Below are 20,301 nucleotides of genomic sequence, written 5' to 3'. Positions count from 1 at the left end.
CTGTTGAGACATGTAAACACTTTTTATGCCGGACCTGGTGAGTTTCAGGTACTTAAACTGGATCTCAGTGTTTTTTATGACCTTGGGCCGATAAAAAGAAATGAGCAGTAAGAGTTCCTGACCTTGGACGCCACAAAGCCTGTGGTGCCTTTCTGCGAGAAGGACGGACTTTTGACTTCAGCAGTGGAAACACAGCCGTAGCTGCCCGGCCCTGGGTTTTCATTCTGAAACACATACACATCATTACGACAACATTTAGGATTTTGATTTCTCGTTAACGTCTGATGTTTTTTCCCCATGGCAGTGGGGCTCACCAACAAGCCCCCTGCATCACACTGACTCTGCCCCCCCCCTCCCCCTCCCACATAATTTATCTCCATAACTTATTGTTTCTTACTGTATATATTGTTGTTTCGTTGTTTTGTTTTTATGTACAGTACACCAACCACACCATGGCAATTTCCAATATATGCATATATAAGTAGCAATAAAAATAATTCTGATTCTGATTCTGATGTAAGAGGAGTTGAATCTCCTACCGGATGGAGTTGTGATGAGAATCTCTTCGCCTGAGATGAAAAACCTTTCTTCTCTTGATTTGTTGTCGCCACTCTTTGGTATTTCGCTGCCATGGACGATGAATTTGATGTTGTGTATTTTTTAGCTTAGTATAAAATCTATATTTAATTAAATCCTCGGTCAATGTTTTCCATCATAGGTTTGAATTGTTTTTTAAATCTGAAGCCATTGATAAAGCGCCCGGGTGGTGATGCCATGTGCGACGTAGAAACAGAGAGTGATGACGTGCAGGGTTGCCAGACCGGAAATTAACGTCATAGGCAAAAACGTAAAAGAGATAAAAACAGTCACAAATCAATGACATCTGAACACAGAGAGATAATAAAGACATTTTTAGATTCAGCGTGACTAGTGCTTTCCGGTGATATCATTATATATGTATGTCCACAGCGTTTACACGTCCGGAAATCATAGAGAAACTCAATGCAGCCAAATTGGCTTTGGAATCAACTCATTTTAAAGTTGAACCATGTGTCAGAGCAGCCACATGACATTTATGACGGAATAAAATAAAACATCTTAAACATGAACTTTTATTTAATCATTCGGCGATTTTTATATTAGAGATTGTACACATCTCACACAGTTCAGGGGCAACAATATAGAGATGCATGCACGTGACGGGTTTTGACGCATAATGTGAAAGATTATAGACATGAATATATAAAAATGCACTTTTGCTAAATTCAGAATTAGCTGATTTTAGTGAGTAAAACGTGGCATCGCAGCTCCGACCCGACCTGTAGGTCCTGCAGCGGTGCTCCGGGGACATCTGCCGGTGAAACAGCTGCACTCCAGCGGCCGCTTTTCTGCCGCTCGCCCGCCCGCCCGCCGCTGCTCCGTCCCCAGATTAGCTCGATCCATCATGGCGATGCACGCAAAGGCGACGCCGCCGCAGATCCCGGACACCCGCCGGGAGCTCGCCGAGCTGGTGAAGAGGAAGCAGGAACTCGCCGTGAGTTAAAAGTCGCCGCTGGGTTGTTATTTAGCAGAAAGAAGCAGCGCGATCATTTTTGTTTATCACCAAGAACAACGGCTAACTGTCCGTTAGCTTCGTAACGGGAGCGCCGCTAGCCGAGGCCTTGCTAAGCGACGTGCCAACTGTGCTAATACGAGTTAATTAATACCGGGTTTCTCCCGCGTTTCCTTTGGTTTAGCTAGTTTCATCAATATGTTCAGTTTGTAGAAGTTAGCTTGTTTTTAAATTGTGCTTAAACACGATTCTGCAGCTGTGTTGACTGCCTGTGTTAGCTACTTCAGCTAGCTCAGCTACATGCAAACCCCCGCCCGGTTTGCTGGAGTTCTCGCGGTACATTAGCATCGCTGTGTGGCCGCCGCTAGGAGAGCATCTCAGGGGGAAGAGGATCGAGTCACCGCCTGGTAGTGGATTCTGGAGAAGCTGTTAAAGTTCGTCTTCAACCTGTCGTCAAACATCTGATCTGTGATCTGTCTGCAGCCACGATCACTCGTTTACATCCCTGTCACTAGAACACAGACTCAGTGGGATGTGATCACACACCTGAGCTGCCTGGTTCATTCTGAAAGTGTGGGTTGGACAGAGAGAGATGGGTTGAGATTGATATAGATCGGGAGAGATGGATAGATATAGAGGAAGATAGATAGAGGGTTATAGATAGATTGATAGAGGATGGGAGAGAGATTGATAGTAAGAGGAAGATGGATGGAGAGATAGAGAGATAGATGGACTTAATTGATCCCAAGTTGTGAAATGATTGTCACAGCAGCAAGTCAGGGGCGTTCCACACAGAGCGAAATAGCAATAAAACAGAATAATTAAATAATTCAAAATATGTAGTTAACATAAAATGCTCTGAAAACTGTACATACTCCCTGGTATTAACTGTAAATTATACACAATCACGTAGTAGAAAACACAGTAAAGTACTAAATAAAGTAGAACAAAGACTCCTCCTCAATGTTTTACATATAATTAGACGTTTCCTTGTTTTCTAGGAGACGCTGGTGAACTTGGAAAGACAGATCTATGCGTTCGAAGGCAGCTACCTAGAAGACACCCAGATGTACGGCAACATCATCAGAGGGTGGGACCGGTACCTCACCAACCAGAAGTAAGATTCGGATATAAACCTAATTACAAATGACAGGAAGATGTATAGATTTCGATGGGAGGAGCTTCAGAATGTAGCTTTTTCATCCAGCCATGATTTGTGATGTTTGATTTTGTGATTCCTGCAGGAACTCCAATAGTAAGACTGACCGACGGAACAGGAAATTCAAGGAAGCGGAGCGTTTATTCAGCAAGTCATCGGTCACATCAGTTGCAGTAAGTCCCTCTCTCCCATTGTACTGTTTCACACAATGTTCTTATTGATCCTTCTCTTCAAAATAAAAGCTGATCATCCGACCTGGCTCTCTTCACAGGCAGTGTGTGCGCTTGGTGGGATTCCGGATCACATGAATGAAAAGCGTGAGTGGTTTATGTAACTGTTTTTAAAGATATAAACGTTTCTCTTCGTGTAATTTCCCGACACTGAGGTTGTGTCCTGGGTCCCGTCAGGCGAAGCAGGCAGCGGCACGGAAAGCGACACGTCCCCAGATCTCCAGAACCAGGAGAACGAGCCCAGCCAGGAGGACACGGAAGACGTGGACTCGACGCTGCAGGACCTCAAGCCCCAGAAGGCCGCCTCCTCCTCCTCCTCAGGCAGCCATCACGCAAGCCACAAAAAGAGGAAGAACAAAAATAGACACAGGTATAAAAGTCAATAACAAGTTAATGCATCAGCAGGTTGTTTGATCTCATCCACTGATTGTTCTGTTAACTACAGCCTGACCGATTTAACCTGGTTATGACTTTAGATTTGTCGATTTGAAAACCTTCATTGATTTAAATTTACAGTTTTTATTGAATTAGGCTATTAAATTATATAAGCACTCAAGGGTTCGTTAAACGACATCTTAGCACCTAACTGGGATGTTTGCGTTCTCACGTTCAGCCCCTCTGGATAATTAAAGGAAAAAGTGAATATAACAGTCAGTAAATAAAGTTGTTGGCACCAGTTCAGCCCAGTAACCATCTATTTAAGGTCGGCCTGTGTTTTCCTGACTGTTTCTAACCGCACTCTGACGCAGCAGGAGCTCCACCTAACACGTGGTGAACCTGCGTCCCTCTGTAAAGTCTGGTCTGCAGTGTAATGTAGGCGTAGGGCTTTAGTCTCAGGTCTGTGAACTAACCGCTGCTGCTCTCTTCCTACCCCCCCCCCCCCCCTCCCTTTTTTAATGCTGCCCCCCCCCCTCCCTCAGCCCTTCTGCCATGTTTGATTATGACTTTGAGTAAGTCGTACTTTTACTTCCTGCTCCTGTGGTGTTTACGTGCTGCCTGCTGTAAACTCCCATCCTCCACTTCTCCACCCTGTACTTTATTTTTTTCTTTTCTAAACCTGCTCTGCTTTCGTCTCTTCTTCATGTCGAGTTTGAGATGACGCATGTCGGTCTCGCTGCATGTCCAACACTTCATTCTTCTCATTGTGAATGCAGCATCCAACACTCCCATTAGATTCTCTTGCTTGTTTTTGTTAAGGGGTATTTTCGTTTTTCTTCTGACCCCAGATTCATTGTGTTTCGTCGATTCCAATAATCAGAAAATCATTGCTGGTTCCTGTCAGACGATGGTTTGACTCATGATTTGTGCATAAAACAAGAACACACACATGATCATTTAGCGTTCTTGTTATAGGCTTGTTCTTTAAGGCTTCTTCATGGTATAGTAGTGGCACCACTTTTCACCATAACTCCCGTAAGACAGATCTGAGGTCTGAGGATTGTCTAACGCAACCTTACTTCTTTTTTTGTTGCAGGTTTGACATGAAGGTTAACAAGAAACCACGAGCTGTAAGTGGAATCAGACACTGACAATAAAGATATTACCAAACGATTTAATGTGCTGTTACTTCCGTCATTTCTCTAATCCTCTGTCTCTCCTCCTCCTGCAGGATTATTCAACTTAAAGAAGTCGACTGGAAAACCCGAACACACACACATGAGGAGGATGCATGTAGAGAAACTGATATCTGGACTTTGTGAATTTTGTATGCCTTGTTTATTTTATTTTTTTAAACCATCATATTTCACCCTGTACTTTGTATTGCTTGATACATTCCCCCCCTCCCCCCTCCCCTGCCACCTACCTGTGGTCATGGTCCAAACTGTGACCTTCTGATCTAAGTAGAACTGTTGATGAGGCCGCCTCCAGAAACGCACCATTTTTGTATAGTGTTAAAAAGAGAAGTGTATTTATTATGTAGTTAATTTTTTGATGTTTTACATTGTGAGAACGTTTTGCTTTTTTTTGTTAAGCAATCACATAGTCGTTCAACCCCCCCCCTCCCCTCCTGAATACCCTGAATTCTTTTATTACATTTTTTGTTTTGCAAAAAAATAATAAAACCCCAGTAGCTGGAATCTGTTCTTGTTATTTGTGCGGCTGTTGGTGAGGGCGGGGCCTCGTTTCACTCCACACGGCCGTTAAGGGGTTGTCATAGGTTGAGGTCTGGCTTTAATAACCGTCCTCAGCCTCTGTTGTTGTTTCTAATGTCAAACTCTGACAAGACACTGAAACCTTGAACGTGACCGTAACTGTTTGAGTTCCCACACATGTGGTCCATTAAAAAAGTGACATTATGGAACGGTTTCCCTTTTTAAAGAGTCCAAATATTATTCCACTATTATAGAAAATAACCAGCGCATTCTTGAGTGACGGTTTGTTTTATGAAAATAGTTCCTCGAGTAAACAGAACGGACAGATGACAGTTCACTGCCTTACACGTACGGTGACATGGCTTTTCTCAGTCATAAACTTTAATGTCATTTTTTTAACACAATTCATTTGTGATTAACAAATGTATGGAAGTAAAAGGTATTCACCAGTTCACTGTCTGTGCAGTCAGCTTGCAGTATCCCAACTTTTCACTAGATGCCGCCAGAGGACACGGCTAGTTGAGATTTAAACCGACAAACTTAATTTTAATCAATCTGAAATTTATACCTGGACGTCTTTACTAGTATTTATACACATGATCAAACATACACTTAATAAGATAGGAGTGTTAAATTTCAAGTTTACACAATATTGTCGTAAAACTCTAAAGCATTCTGATACAGTGCAATATGCTTTGTGTGTGTATAAGTGATATTTATAAATGAGTATTACAATATAATCAAGTGATGGCTTAAACAATATTTAACAACTAAGAGAATAAACTGCAAATGACGCTGCAGGTGTGAGTTGTAAAATTTAAGGAAAGTGAAGTAACAGCCGTTTCTTATCCTGCGTCTCCGGCTTCACTGTAAATCACCAGAGCCCCGAGATTAAACGTGAGGAATCCAGAAGAACACGGCGACGTGTCGGGAACATAAACTGTGAGCGGGTCACTGATGAAGAGCAAAGCAAGGCCACGGAGTGACCTGCAAACAAGACGCACCTTATAAAGTCATTTCTATAGCTTACAGGCAGCCCACACACACACAAACACACACACACACACACACACCAGGATGCAGGGTTATATATGTGCAGTGGATGTTGCTGTGGTGAGGTTTGTGTCTGGAAACAGTTGTCGATGTTTTATTAGGCTTATTTTTTTATTTTTTACAGTAGATTTGAAGCAAACCAAATAAAAAAAACATCAGGATTTATTTGTGGATTTAGAAAAAATGTAAGTGCTTGCTCATAAATTAGGACAACAAGTTATTTGAGCACTTTTATTTACAGCTTCTTTCATTTATTGCATTCTGACTCTTGCTGTATTTCACCTATTTGAATGAGCCAACTGCAGATTCTCATAAAAAGGAGCCTGTTCTAGTTGTAATGTGTCTAATGAGGCGATCAGATGAAGCTGGATTTGAAGGTAAAGGAGTTAATAGTGAAATCAGTGGATCAGAATTGAATATTTACATAGTAAAGAGTTTGAGACTCAGCTCTTTTCCTCCCTGTCTGGATTTCTGGATGAAAAGCACATATTTGAGAGCATTTGTTGAAGCACTTAAATTCTGCAGTGACTAGCACATCAGTCACGACCGGCCTGAAACACCATCACCACCACATGTGGAGACGGAGACGAGCGTTCTGTGGAAACTGAACCCCTGACAAACACATACGATGGTGGGTCTGACTGGGAAGATTCAATTCCTGGAAATAACATTCCTCTGTTTTATCCACCACCACCAGCACCACCAGTCCATCCCAGAGTCACATTTCATCTGGTATGAACGACACAGTCATAGGGTTTTCTTCACTCGCTCTGTTTCTCCAGCAGTTTGCAGTTTTTTTTTTAGCCTTGCTAGTAATTTAGTGTGTGGACATTCAAGGTTCCCAGTGGTTGAACCTTCTGACCTTCCTTTCAGAGCAGTCACATTTTAATGATGTTTCTCAACAATAAAATCAACTATTGGATGAACTGCTATAGGACACTTGGGAATCGGGAGGTACATAGTTCCCAGGTGGTGAAAGCTAACGACTGTGCTGGTTCCTGATCTTTCGTTTTATGCCACTGGTTCACATTTTTGGTTTTGGCCAAAAAATCTGAGCTCTTATTGGATGGATTACCTTTTTTTTTAATTAAGAAACACACATTCATCATCCCCCAAGGATGAATTCTAACAACTTTATGAAACAGACGCTAGTTAGTCAGTCAGTTAGCGTGGCAGCCATTTTTCTTCCATACAGAAAAGTTGAGAATCCTGATTACTTTGATGTTCCTTTGATGAGATGGATTTTTTGCTTTTGACCAAAATGTCTCATCAACTGTTGGCTGAAGCTGCTGTTGTACATTTCATGACTTTATTGCTCAAACACACATCAGGGACGTTGTGTCTTCACCCACATTCATATTGTTGGTTCATTGGTTTACGCAAAAACAACAAAACCAGTGTGTGTGTGTAAATATTTTTCCACCTTGGTTCACATGTATGTTTTGCTGAAGCCTTGACATCTCTACCCGAGGTGATGATTCATAATGACGGGTTGTTGTGCATAGACACAGGTTTGGAGACATTCCCCCGACAGTGTTACGTCCTCTTCTCCTCCCATGTCTGCTTCAGCCAACACATGGATTATGTCGAGGACAGCTTGGAGCCGTTTACATGTGAGAGACCATGACTCAGTCACAAGTCACATTCGAGACACGCAGCATCGCAGTCTAACGTTATGCGATCTGGCTGGAGCCTCACACGAGAACGCATTCCACACACGTGTCCCGAGGCCGTGTGAGTAATGAGGCATGAATGTGTGATTTGTGTTATGCTACTTAACAGCAAATTGTTGTTTCATTTTGCCGTCACTTCAGGGAATCCGCTGGAAAGAACTGACCAAGGCGAAGCTGTAACCGAGCTGTTGACCGGGCAAGATTCCTGAAGTTAAACCATGAATGACTCAGCGGAATTGTAATTTAATGGGATTGTGATAGTATCTCTGGCGGTTTGACAGACCTCTTTTTGACATCTGAATCCGGATTGGATAGAATGATGACAAACCGAGGGCAGCGTAAATTGTGGGACAGAGAATCTGGTTTGCTGCCATGTGCTGTGGAGTTTGACCCTTATCCTTTTAAATGATCAAACTGGGATGTTGAGTGTCCAAAACAGTGGGTCCCAGTGTTTCTCCTGGGGAGCTGTTTGTGGTGTGTGTTGAAAACCAGCTTGTGTTGTGTCAAGTGTCAGCGTTAACTCATGACCCTTCATCGGGAATGGAAATATTACAAACAGCCTCATTCCAGCCCCGATGACCTTAAGGGAAAATATAGATTTTCCCATTAACTATGTTATTTTTCATTTCTTGTGGTGTTGCGACAACTTTCTGATGAAGACCAGTCAGAACATGACTAAAGCATTGATATCTACCAACCAACTAACCAGTCAATCTACCAACCTATCAACCAACCAACCAACCAATTTAGCAACCAACCATCCTACCTTTCAACCAACCAACCAATCTGTCAATCTGTCAATCAACAAACCAACCAGATTGCTCTTTTCCAGTAGTTATTCCACTGGATAAACCTTAAAGACGATTTATCCGATGTAAAATTATTAAATAAAGAGAAATAATATACGCAACTGGTACTAAAACCAAATCTGAGGAGCAAGGTGTTTTTCCCGATGCAAAATGGAAAAAGAAAATCTTCCTGTTCTCATGTTTCTCTTGTGCCTGACCCTGTAATAATGTTTCTCTGTAAAACAGAGGGACTCATGACTTTAGAAAAACAAATGTATTGGCGAGCTACAAACCACAAGGGGTAAGTGACAAGTGTGTTTTGGTAATTCAAGTGAACTGACCCTCTTAACATTGTCCTCATCATTCAAACGTTACAACAGGGCGAATCCCAAAGAAACAAAGACTGCGTCCAGCTGGCAGACGCTCACATGTGAATCCCTGTGGATTCCACACAGTCATGTAAGGACTTCAGACCTGAGGAAATATGCAGTGAAGTGTAGAAGCTGCAGGATCTGGTGTCGGGGGGGGGGGGGGGCTTAGCTGCCTTCGTTCTTCTGTGGTCTGTCAGAGTCACGTCGTCTCATTATTTCAACAGCCTCCACAGGCGGCCTCCAGCTGAGTTCGGGTCCCTGCAGAGGCCGAGCGGGATGACATGGGATCTTCAACCCTCATCCTATCTCCTCCTCCTCCTCCTCCTCCTCCTCCTCCTCCTCTTCTTCCTCCTCCTCCTCCTCATGGGACCAAACAAGGCTGCTCTCTTACAAACAAGGTCAGGCACATTTCGGGAGGAGTCATGGGAAAAGCTCAAACGAAGAGCAGCGCCACACGGTCCCCCCCCCCCCCCCCTCTTTATTTTCCCTCTGGAGTTAATCTGGTGATAAGATTGTAACAGTATGTAAAGAGCAGGCCTGTTGCAGCGAGTCAACGTTAACACTGAGTCATAAATGACGATCAAACGCAGGAAGCTACAGCGACTGTATATCACGGCCGGGCAGATGAATTTCTCAGTTTACGAGGGAGTACCACAGGCCCGGAGCGAGGAGGACGCCTCGTAACTTTTACCCCTTAGCACCTGTCAGGAGGGACTGCCCCTTTAAATCAATTATATTCTGTGGTTTCTCATCTCGTTTTCTAATCGTTAAGATAATATTCTCTAAATTGGCTGCTGGCTGCAGTGTGGCTCGTAAACCCGGCCTCCTCCATGTTAACAGATGGGACGTGGACCAAACTAATAAAAGCAAAGCACACCGGGAATTTTTCTCTTCTTATCACAGTGATTTATGTTTAAGTGTCACATTTTCAACTAAGAATGTCTTGATTGACAGCTGAAACTGGCTTGTGATTGGTTGAGCACGCATTTCAGCGGGACCTCGGACAAAATGCAAGATGGCATTGATCGTATCCAGGATAGTTTGTCCGAATTTCTTGAAAGTGGAGCAAGTGGAGACATCCAAATCCATCTCTGGAGTTACTACAATATTAAAACTTTATGTCTGTCAAATTAAAACATTTTCTGTAGACTTAAACATGTGCTACTCCACATATATAAACTTTTGTCCTTTTAGATCAGTGTGTCCTAAACCAGATCATCTTTCTCATCTGTTCCTCTGCCCCCCCCCCCCCCCCCCAGCAGCCTGGCACAGCCTCCATATAAACACAATCAGAGAAGATCAGTGCAGAGGTTCTGAACTTTAAATATTTATGTAGTTTATGTTATGAAGGAGAGTCTTCATGGGGCGACACACTGAAAACCTTTGGGAAACCGGGTAAAGGTTTGTTTCAAAGGGAGATTTTCCTTAAAGAAAAAAAGTTGAAGACCAAATAATAGTTTTCACAATAAAGGTTTTCCCGGAAGTTTTCAATGACACCTGCTTTACATCAGGAGATCTTGGGTTCATGTTCAATTCACAAAGACAAGAATGATATTTAAACATTCATTTAATTTCTGCATAGTTTTATTGCATGTCCACTGCAGTGAAAGTTTATATAAGCTGAAAAAAAACTGAACACACGTTTACATACAAATAGCAAAAGGAAAAGAGTCAGTTTCATGAATGGCAATATATTTTTGATAAAGTACAACAATGTTTGAAACTTTAGCTTTTGTCTAATTACTGTTTAAATAGTATAAAAGGGTGAGTTATCAGCTTTATGCATAATTAAACGGTTCCATTCAATAATATGTTTTTTGTATTTTATTAATTATTTGATGTGCAAAACATATTTACTGTATCACAGGACAGAAAACATTTTTAACGTGCTGAAGTCTGAGTTCTGAGTCGTGAGCTCCGCGTCACCGTTACGCTGTGAGTGAGTTGCAGTGTTCATGTGCAAAAGCTGAGGTTTAGGCGTTTCTCCGCTGGTGTGAGCAGTGTTCGATGACTGGCTGCTGTGGGACCAGTAAGCCGCCCGCCTGTCAGTCGTCGTTGTTGCAGTCCGCACACAGAATCTGGCCACGGTCGGGGAAGAAGCCGGAGCCCACCAGCGACACGGAGCAGCGCGAACACTTGAAGCACGGCTGGTGCCACTGCCTGTCCTCGAAGGAGATGTACTTCCCATCCCCGAACCCTGGGAGAGAGACAGACACCACATGAGCAACTAGAGCACCAAGGCCCAACACTCCACAAGAATGTTAAAACATTCAGAGATATCAGTTCTCTAAATATGAATGATTTTTCATCTAGAACCATGAATTGTTCCCTGGGAAGGTGGTGAAAATGTGATCTAGATCCGTGGCAAACCTTAATTGATCCTAATTGACCCACACTGTACGAGTTTTGTGAGAGTCCGGTTGTTTTAATGTAATCATCAGACTCATTTCTTACTGACCCGTGATGGCCGTGTTGCAGCCGGCACACTTCTTGGCGTAGAGGCTGCTGAAGCACTTGACGCAGTACGGACTCTCCCCCTGCGAGGTGAAGGGCTGACCAGCCAGCTGAGCTTTGCAGCCCGTGCAGGAGAAACACTCCTTGTGCCAAACCTCCTCCTTGTAGGTCACTCCTCCTTTAGTGAGCGCCTGCAGACACACACACACACACACACACAAAGGTTATAAAGTTTCTCCTTGGCTGTTTATCAGGGATGCCTGTACACTGTATTTAAAGATGGACGACATGACAGCTCCATGAAAGTGAAGCCAAACAAATCGGGATCGCCCCCTGGTGGCTGGCTGCAATATAGCTCATAAACCTTGCCTCCTCCATGTGAGTGGATGGGTCAGGGATCAAACTTACAAAATCCACGTCAGATGAATTTGTATTAAAGATGATTGTTGGCGTTTTCAGGTAGTTTTTTAAATCACACTGATGCTATAAAAACCTTTCCCACTTTTTTTATGTATTTATTTACTTTTCTTCCTACCATCCTCCTACTGTCTAAAAATGATTTCACCTTTAACTGCTTAGTGAATTAGTTGATAATATTAATTGATAGCAGTTGTGATAATTGATTAAATGTTTAAGTTATTTTTCAAGAAGTTTATCAGAGGTGAGAGGTTTCTGTCTTACTGTATATATATTGTTGTCTTTTTGTATATATTGTTGTTTTATGTACAATTGTTGTTTTATGTACAATTGTTGTTTTGTGTACAGTGCACCAACCACACCATGGCAGTTTCCTGTATTTGAAAATATACATGGCAAAAAAAAAAGAATTCTGATTCTGATTCTCTGAAGTGTTGTTGTAAACTGAGTAACTTTGATTGTTGTGTTTGGACCAAACAATATTCACGACACCAGCCGTATCACACGTGCCGCCGCCGGCTTCACCTTTTTGCAGTGGTGGCACCGAGGAGCCAGCCGACCCTCGTAGCACGGCACGCAGTAGTAGTTGTCTTTGTCCGGGATGAAAGCCTCGGCACCGATCGGCTTCTCGCAGCCGTGACACACGAAACAGTCCTCGTGCCACGTGGAGCCGCCGTACTCCAGCAGCTTGGAGCCTGAGGGGGAAAGGAGACAAAGCGAGGGAGCAGATGAAAGTGGGAAATGATCTTTCCTGACATTTTAAAAGCTTCTGTTTCCTTTGAGCTGATGACGCTCACACAAACACTGAGAAAAGCAAAAGTGAGGATGAACCTGTACTTCCTCTTTATCTCTCGTCCAAATCAACCTGACAGGATTGGTTTGTTCTCCAGTTTTAACTCTTTCCTAAGAGGCTGAGGAACACATGCTTCACTGCAGAGTTTTTTTTTTACAGAAGTTGGGAACCAGTCATGCTTATGAGAGTGGATGTTATGTCAGGTCCTTTAATCATCGGCCTTGTTTTACTGCTTCTGGGAGCTGAAGTGAAGACGAGGAGGCCTGACGGTGTTTTGAACTTGAACTTGGCTGCACTGTTAAAAGTGGGGTGAGGGTTATTGGTGGTGGTGGGGGGGCAGCTTTTAAAGGCATTCCAGGCCCAACAGAAACTGGAGAGAAGAAGTGACTGCTCAGCTCAGAGAAGAAGAACTGGTGAGTTATAATAAGTGAGTAATTTTCAGTCATCCGACACCACCTCCGCTCTGGTGTCGTCACAGCAGCCGGAGCTGAAACCTCTGCCGGGTAGAAATGTTCACCAGAGCAAGGAAACAATCATTGTGTCACATCAGAGCCGTCACACCCGGTTTGACATCTTTAACCCTGCAGAGACTGGGTGTGAACTGTCTCACTCCTCTGTGGTGGCTGCTCAAGGATCTGTCAGCGAGACGGCTGGTTAACTAGGTCGTCTTTCACTCCTGTCACTACCTGGCATCACCGTCTTGTCGCAGGCCAGGCACTTGGAGGAGAACTCGTTGCAGAAGCAGTCGCTGCACACGAGCGCGTCTTCCTGGCTGGTGAAGGGCTCGTCTGCCAGGGAGCGGTCGCAGCGGAAGCAGCGAAAGCAGTGCGAGTGGTAATGTCTGTTCTCATAGGAGAGCTCCTGCAGGGGGGGGGAGAGGGAGAGGGAGGGGGTCACAGGGGGCAAAGAGAGATTGACAAACTTCTCAGGATCTAAGTGGAGAAACTCTATGATCGCATTTAGAAATACCCTAGTCAAAACATTTGCTTCCTGAAGAAGACATCAGCGTAAGAGGCATTCAAAACAAACTAGGATGGCTTTCAGTAAAGAGCGATGGCTAGGCCCGGCGGTCCCTTCGATTCTGCACCAAAACCATCATGTTCATGTATTTTTCATTTGGATCTGCATCAAATTGGACACACTCAAAGATAACAGTCCACTAAATGAGCTGGATTTGCAGATAATCAAGAAGATCTGTGAATTATGGACAAATGAAATCGATGAAAGTGTCAAAAAAACTAATGTTCTAATGTTAAAGAAGGTGTTATGATACTTCCTGGATCCTGGAGTGTACAGCTCCACCACAGTACCCTGAATATGTCTGTTTCATCAAGTTCAGTGAATTAAATTAAGTTCTCTCTTGGCCCATTTTCCATCCTTCCACTAAGTTTTGTAGAAATCAGTTCGGTAATTTTTTGCATTATCCTGCTGACAAACAAACAAACAAACAACCAAAATGTATGAACAGGGGTGAAAGCATAACCTCCCTGTTGGAAGTATATACATTAGTTTAAAAAGGATAAATCGAAACCTGTGTTAAAGATTGTGGCTTCTACATTTAAAGCTGCTCTGGTGCTCAGTGGAAAGTAAATATAGATTAGACTATTTTGTAAAATGAGATAAAACCATTTCAACATTCAAAATTAAAAGTTTTGTTTATGGTGGTTGAAGTTGGTTTAAAAATAAAGCTGGATGTTTCTTCAGTCAGGCAGTTTGTGGTTGTGGTGTTTCTCTGCAGTTTCCTCTGAGGGAGACTCAATGTGCTTCCCCTCATCCGCTCACAGGTCAGAGGTCACGGTCAGCTACAGGATCCAGTTTCCCACACAAGGACACTTCAGTGCTTTGGATGTTTGCCGACGCGAGAGGCTGAAACCCAAAGAGCTTTCCTTTTCTTTTTTCTGCTCCTACGACATCCTGCTGCCCTCCAAGAAAAAGAGTTAACGCGAGAAACACACAAACATGAGAGAAAAATCCACTTTCTCTTCTTTATCTCCTTAAATTGTTCTCTTCAACAGCTGCTCGAGTTCCAGTTCATGTGGTCAGCTCCGTGACAAATTGCTCCATCGACCGGTGGGGGGAAAAACTTATCTTTTGAAGGATAGGGTTTCACAGTAAAAAAAAAAAACAACAACATGCTGCGAGGGGCTGAGGACGAATGTTGAGGGAACGGGCCAAAGCAAGCAGCGGCCTGATTTACTGCCAGGCCCTCGCAGGGAGTCCATAACTCACAGGACGCCGATGGCCTCATGGCGTCTGTGGGTGTCTCCTCCGGGACGCTGTTCTTCATTTTCACTAACTAAAAGGCATTCGGGGCTGTTAGAGGAGATTACAGACAATCTGATGTTCTGTCAGAGCAGCTGAGGTTTCTCAGGGAACACCAGCTGGTTCCACAGCAGTTCGGAGAATGATCATAAGAGGAAGAGGTGGGGCCTTCTCATGATCTCTGTCTCTTAAGTAGTGATATTACACTGTAGAAATATTCAACTCAAAGTTAAGTCCTTAGTTTTAAGTGGTACTTGAGAAAAGTACCTAAAGGTTACAGCTTCTGCGAGGAGGTTATGTTTTTGCAAGATTCCTCAAAAACTACTAAAGTGATTTCTCTGAAAGCGGAGGAAGGATGGAACAAGAGCCTAGAGAGAACACGTTTTATCCCTGTCTTCATCATTTGCCATTCTAAAGCAAAGTACAAATACTCAAATTCCAGTGCAGCAGTTGAGTACATGTACTTCAGTTCCGTTCGTTCTCACCTTGGCGTTGTGGCCGATGAGTTCCTTGCACTCCTGGCAGGTGTGGGCGTGCAGGCGGTCGTAGCAGGGCACGCAGTGAGGGCTGTCCTCCACCTGGATGTATTTGCGTCCGTACAGGGACTCGTTGCAGTTTTTGCAGTCGAAGCGGTCACTCATGATGCCTGTCTCTGTTTTTTCTGGCTGATCAACTGAAAAACAAAGAAATCCCAGACGCAGGTTAGTATCAGTAGCCGAGGCAGGAAGGAGGAGGGGGAGGAGGAGGAGGAGGAGGAGGAGGAGGAGGAGGAGGAGGAGTGGGACTAGAGGGAGAGAAAGCAGGATGAAGAGAGCTTTGGATCATGGATAGAGACCAACAGGAAAGAAACAATAAATGTGTTAAATGTCATGTTAGTGTTGTACAATATGTTAAGGTCTTATTATCTTCATCTCATTCTGTTATCCTTTCCCTCTGCTCCACTCTAGACTTGGTTTATTAGGTACTAATAGACATGAGAAGTGAAACATATATTAACGATCTGGGATTGTGTTTATCCTTGGTGGTAATGGTTGTGAAGATCCTCCTCATCTCAAGGAAGTACTTTATCATTTAGGTGAAGGAGAACCTCAGGCCTCCAGGCTTCACACGGACCAGGAGATGAAACCAGAAACCTGTGGGTGACGTCATGGAGGCTTCACTGATCTTCACACTCAGTCTATGAGCGGAACAATCTCTAACAAGCGTCATGGCCACTGTCAGAAAGATGAAAACTGGAACATGAAGAGAAAGAACAGGAGACGCCCAAACACGGAGCCCTGGGGGACGCCTGAGGAGCAGCGATGGGGGACCAGTTACTGATGGGGATGACCTGGTGTCAGTCTGGGAGATGTTCAAAGCTGGGAGAGAAGAGGAGGAGCTTGATGGTGAAACTTCCCAATAGAGTCATTAAAATGATTTAGGACGCAAGAGAAGGAAACAGAACGCCAGGAGATATTGTTGTGCAGTTTAAATGTAAAGAATGGAGATGACTGATTGAAGACTGAAGGGTTGATTCATTGTAAATTTTCACCCTAAAGATATAACCGCTTCTCTCATTACCTCGTTTCTCACCAACCAGTGAAAGCTCGTGATGGCGGCCTCTCCCTCCCACTCATTCTTGTTTGAAACCCCCTGCGGCACGTTTGGCATTGAGACGGAACAACTAAACAATATTAATTGTTGGGAGCTGGAGTGAAACAGAGTTCTCAATTTCAAAGTGTCTCTCTCTCTCTCTCTCTCTCTCTCTCTCTCGGCTTTCTTTCCTCTGTGTTTGGTTTCTGTTTTAAAGGGCACTCGTTTATCTAGTTCACTTCTTTTGTCCACACCTCACTTGTGAATGTGTAACAATCATTTACTGTTCAAAAGAAAATAACAAAAATCCTAAACTGGTAATGACATGTTGATTTTGCTAAATGTATTTTAATCCAATCAAATTACAGCGATCTTGTCAGTTATAAATCTAATCTAAACATTTTGAGGTTTCTCAATCATCTCAAGTGCGTGTCCAGAATTTTGCCTCTTGATTAAATCTTAACAAAACCAACAGTTGTTTTTCTTTTCAAAAACTGCTGAGGAATAAAATGCCTTTCCCGCACACACTTCGTAATTGCAGCTTCTAAAAGCACAACTTGTCCTTTTCTCAATAAAATCTTTAAATCTCAATTGCCTCATTATGAATTCTTGCCTTGCCTGCTTTCATAAAGCTGTCTGGGCACAAGCTACAAACACAATCCCACCGGGGTAATGAGGATGATCTGCAGAGTTGAGCTCCGGGCATGTCTTTCTCATCATATCCTGACCCTGGAGATGATGTTTAAATGTTTGTTTTCAGCTCATCAGGATCAATAAGGTCTCTGGGGTGAAAAGGGTCTTTTCTAAAATGTAGGAGAAGACCCATCGAGACACACAGCAACCAGAGAGACGCAAAAATGACCAGAGACACGTGATCCTGAGAGACAATCCAAGTGCTTGACCTGAGGCTTGTGGAGCAGAGGAAGGACAGGTGGAAATCAGGCCGGGCACACAGACAATAACATCCCAGCGTTATTACTGAACACTGCGAGGCATTAACAGAATATCTGACCCCATGTTCTGGCAACAGCAAAAGGAAATGAGTGAGGAAATGATGTGTGGGAGGTTAAACTACCCTCCTGTGGAACCAGTGGCCGGCCCTGAGCGTGACACTGTATTTAAAGTGGGGATGTGTGTTCCTGCTCACAACTACAACGTCTGGAATACGTTGCAAAACGGCATAAACTTAAATATTTCTCTTGGAAACAGTTGTTGTTTATGGTGCTCGTCTTATTTTGGGCTGAGTGGTTTGACATGTTTCTGTAATGTCAGAAAAGGAGGAGGTGCGGTCAGCTTTGAAGTGGGGGGTCGGGGAATGAGCTGTCATGTGTTCGGTTGAGACGAGGAACAAGAGCTCAGTGCACCGATAAAAGGCCGTTTGTTCAACCGCCATTAGTGGCTGGTAATGAAGCTGTGAAGAAGGAAACGCTCTTCACGCTGAAGGTTTCCCGGCTGCACGGAGCCTGGGGTTCTTTTTTTTTCCAGGTGCCGCGCTTCACGCTCCTCGACCTCCAAGTATTTGCATCTGGTCCGTGGAGGAGTCGTCCTGAAAGTGCAGTTTACATTCCTCCCGTCTCGACTGCTATCAAACATTTAGTTTCTAATAACCAATGATGCAGTAATTTCAGATAAACATGAAAGATAAACACAGTCGGCTCCCAGGTCGGGTCCCAAAGCCGACGCCAGCGGCAAAAGAAAGTCCCCTGTCCTCCGAGACGTTTTCTCTCAACAGCAGGTTAGAGCCACGCTGAGGACGTCCCTCAAAAGGTCCCCGCAGATAACACAACGCTTCCTCCCACAGAGACTCGGGCCGGCTCGACAAAACATGGAGGAAAAAGCAAACCGAGAGAAAAACTCAACATCCTCTGTCTGTTTTCTGTCAGATTGTTGTCTGGATGGAGAAATCAGCTCGACTTCCCCCCCCCCCCTGAAACGTCTGGAGAGGGTCGGTTTCTATTCTCATCCGTCCACGTCTGCGGTGAACGCGGCGGCAGAACAATGGTTTTCCTTCCGGACACAGTGTTGGTTTTGTGTCTTTATGTTTCTCTTCCTGAGCCACGACATCTGCGGACACATTCCGCGGCCTCCAGCTGTTTCTCCTCCGTACATACACTTCTCCTCCAGGGAAATCCTCCAAACATAACAGCATCTCATTAAAACTCAATATTTTATGCCATCTGACTTTAAATCATCTTTAAAGCTACGTAATCGGCAATTATGGCTTAGGCTAATAAACTGTCAAACTTATCCTGACTCCTGCTTTGTCAAGTAAAGCTGTAGTCAGGCGGTAATTAGCTTAGCTTAGCATAAATACTGAAAGCAAGGGGAAACCTAAGATTTAATTAAAGGCCTGAAGCTAATTTATGAGTTTAATCCACCTAAAACAGAATTGGAAAAGAAATTAATACGGGTTAAACAAACTACATAAAATGTGTTCATCCTAACAACCTAGTAAAGTGATTAAAAACCTTGCTGTTTATATATTTTATTATGGTAATAAAATTAAGCTTAATTATCCTGGATACTTGGGGTCAGACTTAATTGTTATTGCATCAAATAACCAACATATACTCTGTTTTTGTTTTGTTAGCGCGATCCATGTGCCTGTCTGCTAACATGGAGGAGGCACCGTTATACTGCAGCCAGCCAGCAGGGGGCAATTGAGATGTTTTGGCTTCACTTTTGGGAGCTGTCTGTGTTAATTTACAGTCTAAGGTCACAACTGACGTCTGGTGAGAATCTCTTCATCATGCCTGTCAGACATTTATCTCAGCCGTCTACTGACTCTGACTCATCTGTTGCCAGCGCCTGGTTTAAGAGACATTCACTTTACAGGTGTTCTCTTGGGACACGCCCAACAATACTCGTTGCCCCAGTTCTCCTCCTCACCACCCGACATTTAAACAAACAATCCATCTTGTCTAAGTACTTTTCTCTGGAGTAGCACGGCTGCCGAAACTATTCAAACCCACAATTCACCTCTCGGAGTGGACATGTTGGATTCTTCCCTGATACTCTCCGTCCCGCTGAGGGATTTACCGCAGTCACCCGGCTCTGAGAGCTTTGTAGTCGCAGCCAAATGGCAACAGGCTCCAGGATCAGCCACCAGGCCTCCTGTCTCATGTCCCTTCATGGCTCACTGCTGTTGTTCCACTCTGCGCAACAACCTGACACTTTCTTACGACCGGAGCCAGGAACTCTGCGAGCCATCACAGCTCTGCAGGGTGTTAGTGTTTATTTTCCCCCGAGGAGGAATTTGGACTAGTGTGTGCGCGAGGTTTACAAACCAGACCGTTGCATGATGAAAACCGCTGTCACACGTAATAAAACCCAGTGGGACCAGTATATAGGTGAGTGTTAAATCTGTCACAGCCACAGAATCTTAAATTGTGCATTCTAAGAAAAAAGCCTCTGTGGGGTGACGTTATAACATTCCCACTCGGAATCCGAGCCACACTCCCTACACATCGGTCAAGGAAATGTTTCAACTCAAAATCAGGGCCGTCTTCTTTACTGCATGAATCACAAATGAACAAGTTTGAGCTGTTAAAACAGGAAAGTGAGTAAGAAAGTTGTTTTTTGTAACACACATTTCGTGACAATGATCTTAAATCCTTCTTTGAGGATCCCAGAGGGGATCTGGAGCCAATCCCAGCTGACTTTGGACCAGTATATCAACCATTAAAACTCACATTCACACCTACAGCCAATTTTAAAGTCTCCAATCAACCTCAGCTCAATCTGCATGTCTTTGGACTGTGGGAGGAAGGAGGGGCACCAACAGGAAACCCTCAGAGACACTGGGGGAACATGCAAACTCCACATCTAACTCAGGATTCAAACCAGTGAGACCACAGCACTGACCACTGTGCTCCCCTCGCCAT

General features: G+C 43.9%; 2 protein-coding genes and 1 long non-coding RNA gene across 4 annotated transcripts in view; 2 read left to right on the top strand and 1 right to left on the bottom strand.

Moving 5' to 3' along the window:
- Positions 1-1,410: 1,410 nt before the first annotated feature.
- Positions 1,411-5,427, top strand: meaf6 (MYST/Esa1-associated factor 6). 2 transcript variants are annotated; one of them, XM_053446350.1, is made up of 7 exons: positions 1,411-1,534; positions 2,554-2,669; positions 2,797-2,884; positions 2,983-3,028; positions 3,128-3,311; positions 4,416-4,449; positions 4,551-5,427. In XM_053446350.1, exons 1-7 carry the CDS (start codon positions 1,445-1,447, stop codon positions 4,563-4,565), a joined length of 573 nt encoding a protein of 190 aa, XP_053302325.1. In that variant the 5' UTR covers positions 1,411-1,444; the 3' UTR covers positions 4,566-5,427. The 2 variants fall into 2 exon arrangements, with proteins under 2 accessions (XP_053302325.1, XP_053302324.1); XM_053446349.1 differs by having other exon boundaries at positions 3,119-3,311; positions 4,551-5,424.
- Positions 5,428-10,485: 5,058 nt separating this feature from the next.
- The window catches only part of LOC128461999 (four and a half LIM domains protein 3), a 13,163-nt gene continuing 3,347 nt past the window's right edge, over positions 10,486-20,301 (bottom strand). Inside the window, exons 2-6 of the mRNA XM_053447219.1 lie at positions 15,331-15,518; positions 13,270-13,444; positions 12,316-12,485; positions 11,378-11,564; positions 10,486-11,116 (exon numbers count right to left, since the gene is read on the bottom strand). Coding sequence (XP_053303194.1) covers positions 10,965-11,116; positions 11,378-11,564; positions 12,316-12,485; positions 13,270-13,444; positions 15,331-15,486 — 840 coding nt within the window. The 5' untranslated portion in view covers positions 15,487-15,518 and the 3' untranslated portion in view covers positions 10,486-10,964. The remainder of the gene's footprint in view (positions 11,117-11,377; positions 11,565-12,315; positions 12,486-13,269; positions 13,445-15,330; positions 15,519-20,301) is intronic.
- LOC128462000 (uncharacterized) lies at positions 13,017-17,008 on the top strand. Its single transcript, XR_008342316.1, has 2 exons — positions 13,017-15,546; positions 15,921-17,008. It is a non-coding gene; the product is annotated as an uncharacterized LOC128462000 (long non-coding RNA).

Source organism: Pleuronectes platessa, chromosome 18, assembly GCF_947347685.1.
Source record: "Pleuronectes platessa chromosome 18, fPlePla1.1, whole genome shotgun sequence".
Classification (NCBI taxonomy): domain Eukaryota; kingdom Metazoa; phylum Chordata; class Actinopteri; order Pleuronectiformes; family Pleuronectidae; genus Pleuronectes; species Pleuronectes platessa.
Note: the sequence above shows the minus strand (reverse complement) of the source record. Positions and strands in the feature narration are given on the sequence as shown.